The sequence below is a fragment of the Lygodium microphyllum genome, chromosome 18 (assembly GCF_053477565.2).
Source record: "Lygodium microphyllum isolate KBCC chromosome 18, Lygodium_microphyllum_v1.1.10, whole genome shotgun sequence".
Classification (NCBI taxonomy): Eukaryota; Viridiplantae; Streptophyta; class Polypodiopsida; order Schizaeales; family Lygodiaceae; genus Lygodium; species Lygodium microphyllum.
Window position 1 is genome coordinate 129,471,517 of NC_141152.1, and position 7,511 is coordinate 129,479,027.

At 45.3% G+C, this 7,511-nt stretch overlaps 1 protein-coding gene across 1 annotated transcript; it reads left to right on the forward strand.

Annotated features, from left to right (window-relative positions):
• The first annotated feature begins 579 nt into the window (after positions 1 to 579).
• LOC148021371 (G-type lectin S-receptor-like serine/threonine-protein kinase SD2-5) lies at positions 580 to 4,812 on the forward strand. The gene is made up of 2 exons (XM_087699231.1): positions 580 to 3,668; positions 3,752 to 4,812. The coding sequence occupies exon 1, from the start codon at positions 699 to 701 to the stop codon at positions 3,663 to 3,665; it is 2,967 nt and encodes a 988-aa protein (XP_087555357.1). The 5' UTR covers positions 580 to 698; the 3' UTR covers positions 3,666 to 3,668; positions 3,752 to 4,812.
• Positions 4,813 to 7,511: the final 2,699 nt, after the last annotated feature.

Below are 7,511 nucleotides of genomic sequence, written 5' to 3' on the forward strand. Positions count from 1 at the left end.
TAGCTTCTCCATTCATAGAGACTTTGTTGGAAAAAATGTAGTCTAGATGGACAAGTTGTCTAATTATCTTCTGCTACATCTATCCATGCCCCTTGCACAACATCTCTATCCAATAGGTATGTAACATGACTTAGGATTATGCGATCATGACTAGTCTTTTCTAATGTCTAATAAGCTAGCCCCTTTTATAGCAAGTATGAGACTTAAACAAGGTGTCACATACCACTCACTCGCTAATATCCGAGTTTTGGAAAAAGATGGGTTAGTTTCAACCTACAACTCCTTCATCTTGGTAAATTTCTCAAGATATAGTTATATATTTAAAATTTATATATAAAATATTGTCTCAATAGAGGCACGATGAAGAAAAATGATATACTTCCTCTTGCTTGAAATTTTTTCCCCCAAACCCTCTTGCTATACATCCAAAAAGTATAGTAAGGACTACATGTGCTATACATCCAAAAAGTACAGCAAGGGCTGGCCAAGGACTGCGTGTGTGACAATACCCTTATTAAAACATGGATCCAGACCACACATAGGAAACGGAAAATGGGCTTGTCCTGAGTGGAAGATATCTTGAAAGTTGAGGCGGAGGCAAATGCACCCAAAAAATAACATGCTGTGAATTGCATGCCATTGTTAGTATTCGCCTGAGAGGGAAAGCATCTACTTCCCAATTAAAAAAAAAAGCAAACATGATGATGCTGCACAGCAAACAAGAGGCCGCAGGAGGTGCTACCATTGCATGCTTCCGCCTCCTCATCGTCATCTACACTGTTAGTGTCGTCTTCTTTCTGTTCTGTGCCAGCCAAGAAGCTGAAGGGAGCACCCTAGACTTGCCTGCAAATTGGGCCTTCTCTCCGGACCTGTCTCTTGAGTCTGTAGCTTCCTCTTCTAACGTCCTTGTGAATGCCTACTCTCTTGCTGCGAATCAGACCCTGTTTGCCCCCATTCTCAGCTCAGCCCCCTTCTCCTCCGGGAAGAAGGGCTTCTCTTTCGGCTTCCTGGCCCTCATAGACAACCACTCCTCGGTCCCCAGCACGGTCTTCCTGAGCGTGTGCCTGGGCACCAGCAAGAAAGACGCGAGGGGGGCCGCCTTCGCAGTCCCCGTGTGGCAGCTCAATCTGAGCAGGCCCCTGCGGCAGGTGGGGCAGAGCGGGCTGGTCTCTCTCGGTCTCAACTCCAACAGAGAGCTTGTTCTCAGAGACGGCGATGGCCGCCTCGTGTGGCAACTGCAGGGGCCGGTCGCTTCCATGGAGATGCAAGAAGCAGGGGCTTTGGTCATATATGGCGGCAACAACAGCAGCAGGAATAGTTCCAGTACCAATGTGCTCTGGCAGAGCCAGGACCACCCAGGAGACTCCATGGTTGCAGGGCAGGTTCTCGGAGATGGGTCCAGGATCCTGAGCAACAACAGCCATTATGTAATAGAGATGATGGCAGGGGGCCTGATCTTCTACATGGTCTCCTCCTCCCCTGTTCCCCTCGGTTACTGGTTCATCACTGTCAACAGCACTGTGGATGATTACCTCAGCCGCTTGCTGGGTACCTCTGTGTTGGAGCTCTCAAGAAACCCTACTGTCAATGTGACCGAGGCTGTCATCAACCCTGGAGATGCCAATTCGTGCGCCAGTGGTGGGCTCCCGGTGTCTAACCATTCGTTCGCGAGATTCCAAGGCACAAACCTTGCTGTTTTTGGTGAGGGCAGTGATTGCTCTTACAATTTCACAGGGACAGATACTAGGTATTTCTACAACCCTTTCCCGCTCAATTCTACTCTGTTTCCATCCGATTTCTTCAGACTTGAGAATGATGGGATTCCCCGAGGCTACACTTACATCCAGGACGAAACCAGTAGGGAGCACTACATTTTCTCGGGTAGAGAGAACTTTAACATCTGCTTCACACCTGATTGTTGTGGCCCTTATGGCATCTGCTCTCAAGTATCCTTTGGCGCCCATCGGATGTGCAGGTGCCCATCTCAATTAGACAATTCCAATCTGACAAGTGGGGCCTTCGCCTTCGTTGACTCGAATGATGCGTCTCAAGGCTGCAAGCGTTCTGTGCCTCTCACTTGCAGCAACTCTAGCAATCATTTTTTTGTGGAACTCAATTCTACCACACTGGTGTCTATCGGTACGATTTTTGAGGTCAGTTCTTCCAATACACAGCCCCTTTCAGAATGCCAAAACAGCTGTGCAACCAATTGCTCTTGCTCAGGCTTCTTTTACCACTATGGGACTTCTTTCTGCCTCCCGTTTGGTGACAGCCCTCCAGCCACCATCTCCAATGTCAGCTTCTTCAGTGTTCCCTCAGTGCAGTTTTCTTCGTTCCTCAAAATGCAGAGCCCTCCGAACACCACCTCCAACAAGAGTTCCTCCCCTCACCCAGCAGTCATTGCAGCTGTGGCTCTTCTGGCTGTTATTGTCTTGGTTGTCTTGTTCCTGTTGCTGTATTCAGCTTGGAGGCACAACCAGGGATGTTTTCTCCAATCAAAGGGGAAACGATCTGCAAAACATGAAGAAGAAGAAGAAGATGATGATGGTGATGATGATGGGTTGCAAGGTGTATTACTTATGCTTCCCAACAGGTACTCTTATCATGAACTCCACAAGGTCACAAATGGGTTCACCAAACTGATAGGATCTGGTGGATTTGGTTCAGTATATGAGGGTGTTCTATTGGATGGCAGAAAGGTAGCCGTGAAGAAGTTGGACATGCCTATCTCCCCTCGACTCAACCAATTCATTGCTGAAGTGGCTACCATAAGTGGAATCAGGCATTACAACATTGTAGGCCTGTTGGGCTTCTGCTCAGAAGGCTCTGACAGGTTGCTTGTGTATGAATACATGGAAAACGGATCTTTGGATCAGTGGCTGTTCCAAGGAAGCTCTAGATCAGGCAGCAGTGTCTATAATCCGCATCGTCCATCTCTTGATTGGGCCACTAGGTTCTCTGTTGCAGTAGGAACAGCCCGTGGCCTTGTCTATCTGCATGAAGAGTCCCCTCAACCCATTATTCATTTTGATGTGAAACCACAGAACATACTTTTGGACGAGCACTTTGTTCCCAAGCTCTCTGATTTTGGGCTTGCCAAGCTTGTTAAAAGGGGGTCCTCTTCCGCTGTAATGACAGCGGTGAGGGGCACTCCAGGTTACCTGGCTCCAGAATGGCTGTCCTTTGCTGTTGTGAGCAGGAAATGTGATGTGTACAGTTTTGGGATGGTCCTTCTTGAGCTGGTGGGCGGCAGAAAGAATGTAGACTCAACCTTAATCATGTCTTATCCCAGTTTGAATAATCATGCCCAAATTGTTGTAGAGGAGGAAATTGATGAACAATCTTGGTACTTCCCTGTGTGGGCAGCCCTCAAGTGCAGGCAGGGTAAGATGATGGAGATTGTGGATAAGCGATTGGATGGACTGTATGATGCAGAGCAAGTGAAGAGGATAATTCATGTTGCTTTCTTGTGTATCCAAAAGGATCCTGGATGCAGACCTTCTATGGGGACTGTATTGAAGATGCTGGAAGGAAGCTTGGAGCTCAGTGATGAACTGCCCCTCACCACACGATTGGAAGCACCACCAGTGATTCAAGTTGGGGGCTCTCCTGTAGCCAGCACAGTTTTTGTAAATGGATCCGTTTCAGATGTTGAAGCACGCTGAAAGGTAACTGTCTTCAGCTGTTTAGCTTCTTTCAATGCAGTTTTGGATGGATTGATGCCTTACTGCATACATATATGATTTTTCAGAGCTGACAGAACAGGTATACTTCAACAACTCATAGCATGAGGCAAGGATGCCACCATCCTTCTATGAGGAAACTACATTTTTGGGGCAATTCAGTCATGGGGAAAACGTGCAGGTTTTCAGATTTGTGATTTTCACACAAGTTGTGCTATACAAGTCCACTTCAGGAACAAAAAGATGTTTTACCTGGAAGGCTAGTTTCTCATTCTTCCAGAACCCAATATGAGTGGGAGTGTTTGTATGTGCATATGTGAATGTGTGCATGTCTGTCTGCTTCTAGATGTTAAGTGATGGGAATAGATGCCCCTGTTGCTTGCAACTTAGCAACTGCATTCAACTATGTGTCTGCTCAAGTGTAATGGCTTAGTGAGATGGTAATGCCTGCAGATTGCTGGTCTTGTTGGCAGACAGGATTCTGCAGCAGGGGTACCCTGGTAAGGTGTCGCCAATTACCCATGGTGCTTGATGTTGTAAGGCCCCCATTATGAGGAGAAGCCATGTTTGAGTTGGGATATTAGTTGGGTCCCGGCTTGTATGTTAGGTGTGGTCTATGTGACCAGATGGTAAAAAGGTGACTTATGTTGGTCTAGCCTATGGGTTAGATGGAACAGTTAGTTGGTAGCGACTCAATGCACATTGTATGGAGTTTTGGGATGTGGGTTATCAAGTGCCCTTATTTAGGGTCCCAAGAATTTGTTCTCCCGCTAGGGATTCTAGGGAGGCCTGCAGGGATTGGAAGGCAGCACCCTCGACCCGATGGTCTAGGGATTGGAAGACAGCGCCCTCTACTTGATGGCAAAGGAAATATTCTTTGGATATCGGTTGATGTGCGATAGTTGATAAAATATGTATGCTGGTCAATTCGACTGACCACCTTTAGAGGCTATAAAAAGGTCCTCTTAGAACCATGATTATCCATTTGCCCAGTTAGATTAACCTCAAGCTCCTCAACCTAGAATCTATGTGGATCGCCATCTAAGCTTCATTGTGGAAGTGCACAGATGGATAAAGCCATTGTTGTATCACTTCACTTACAATTGAAGAAATCTCAGTTTCTCTCTTATTTGTTGTGTGAGCTTTATTCTTTGATAAATTCAGATCATTGCACCACGTAATTCTATATAATATCAAAGCCTAGGGGGCTCTAAGGAATGGAGTATAAGAGAGACTAGAGCTTCTATAGCAATAGAGAAGCAATGTCTACATTCGGAAGTAGTTCTGGTATGTCAGGAAGGTATTGTCCTCTAGGCCAGGCGATATTATTTGGTAGCAAAATATAAAATTTTCTGCCCTTCTGCCCTCCTGGCAACAGTCCCTAACTATAGGCGATTGCTCTTGGACATAGGCGATTGCTCTTGGACACATGCGACCCCGTCTGGTTGCAAGTGATACCATCTGAGTACAAGTGACAGCTGATTTCTCGTATTTTTTTGTTGTTTGCTCATCAAATGTAGTTTTCGGAGTGATTGCAGGTTCTTGAGGATGTCTCAACACTAGTTTTTCAGCTTTATTGACTTGGAGAATGAGGTCTTTTTTTATTCTTTTGAGCAACGACAAGATTATCGGAGGTTCAAGTCCCTTGTGCAGACTCTCCATTCGGAGAGCCCCTCTTCTCCTCCCTCCCTTCATGTTTCTCATAAGGTGTGGTCTACCAACTTGAAGATGCCTTACATGGCACTTGTTGTACAGGTGCATGTGCTTCCTTCTTTGCCCAAAGAAGGCAAGTTGGATGGATTCAACTATTCTCTATGGTCGTGTAAGTGGAGTGTATTCTCGATATCATCAACCTTTGGGAGTGTAACATTCTCAATTTTCAAAAAAAAAAACACACATTCTTCATGGGGGAAACAAGGGCAATTTTTTTAAATTAAATTATCCCTCTCTCCTCCAGCCGACTGTCGTGCTGGAGGAGAAGGGAATAGTAAGGGTAAGCAAGCTCCTTGTTGAAGCTTGCTTAAGGGAGGAGGCCATGCATTATGGCCGCGTGGGGGCGGGAAGAATCCCCTCCCTTAGCTCTATAAATTCCATGGGAGGGGCCGTAGATGGAAGGAGACTGCAGTCGAGAGAGAGAGAGGTTGACACATTGATGCAGTCTGACACACTGATGTTGCCATAGTGGGGAAGGAAGCTGTGAGATAGAGGAGCCGTATGCCGCTGAGGAGCAGCCGTGGAGGAAGTCATGTGAGAGGGAGGGAGTTGACGCCAGCTGCCGCTGCTCTTCAGCTCGCTCGGTCGCCATCGAACTGTTGTTTCTTGCCGCCCAGCGCTGTCCACAGTTGCCACCAAAAGTCATCGCCTCCCCTCTCGCCACGTGGGGCTCCAAGCCAAGCTCCTAGAAGCTTCAAAAGCTTCTTAGGAAGCTTCTCAAGCCTCCTAAGAAGCCCCCCTTCATGTGGCCTATTTAAGCCCCCTTTCATATTGTTTCCCCCCATACAAAAAAACTCCTCTTTAAGCCCCTTTTTTTCCCCCACACAAAATTCCCTTCAAAGGTCTTAGACACCCCTTCCTTTTCCCCCCCTTTTTCCTCCTTTTGCCCACCTAGGGCATCTTAAAACTACCCCCCCTTGGGATCAAATAAAAAGCCCCATTCCCGTGGCTTTATTAAGCCTTCCTCTCTAAGGGTTTTATAACCCCTTTTCCACCCTCCCCGGGATTTAAACATTTTCCCGTGGGTTTCTTTTTCCCCCTCCATGGAGATATCCTTTTTTTAAGGACTTTTATACCCTTTGGCCTTTTTTCAATATGTTAAAAGTCCAGTTAGTACCCCCTTTCCCGTGGGTCCTATTCGAGGCCTTTAAAAAGGCTCATTAAGCTTTTTCCCTTGGATTTCCTTCAATCTCCCAATTAGCCCGAGTGCTAAATCCCTTTCCGTGTATACAATTTGCATCGGAGCTTCTACGAAAGGAAGGAAAAAAATTCATAAAGGACGGTGGAATTACAAAGGGAGTTTCGCAAAGCCGCATCCAAGACGGAAAGGTCGCATTCGCGATGGCTCCTAAGAAAGCACAAGGCGCAACCGCAGGAGGATCGTCTCCTAACATCCATGTGGACATTTCACCACAAGTCCAGGTTTTTCTTCTTAATTTTGATTTACATCGTTATAATTCAAACGTGCATGGATCATTTTTGAAGATAGGATGCATTTTTCGTTTAAATACTTTGACTAATTTAAAAGAGATAGCTCTCGATGGAAGAATTTGGTCATTAGTATTTTTCAATAAAACGAACAAAAATAAAGCAAGCATAAGATTTCTATGCATGTCTAGCAAGTAAGTTTTATGCATTAACTAGATTGATTAATGCCCATCTTTACAAAACGGAATTATGATAGTGCACTTCGATTAGGCATGGGAGTATAAATTGCATGTCGCATTATTAAGACGTATCTTCTTCGCAATGAGTCATTATGGAAAGTGCTAATAATCCGTAGGAAATTGCAAGGCATGAAATGGTTCTTGAGCTGCATAACTCTAGTCAATTGGTATAAATGTCGTTTCAATTGCGTAATTGTTAGAAAAGGTTGCATGGTTTAAACAAAAAAACCCTAAAGTTAGAAGCATGAATGTATGTTATAAAGAGATCAAATGGAATTATGCTATAACTTATCATATGTTTTGATTTTTAATCTGAAAAGTTAGGGTTGTAATTCAACTTATACGTAGGCAATGAATCATGTGGTTACGAAAATGGTAGCGTAATTATCTTCAAGAATAGACAAGTTGGTTTAAACCTAAACACCTAAAAACCGCGAAGGGACTCGTT

Bases quoted from the DNA above. Each gene is read 5' to 3' on its own strand.
- LOC148021371 (XM_087699231.1), top strand. From the start codon at position 699: ATGATGATGCTGCACAGCAAACAAGAGGCCGCAGGAGGTGCTACCATT.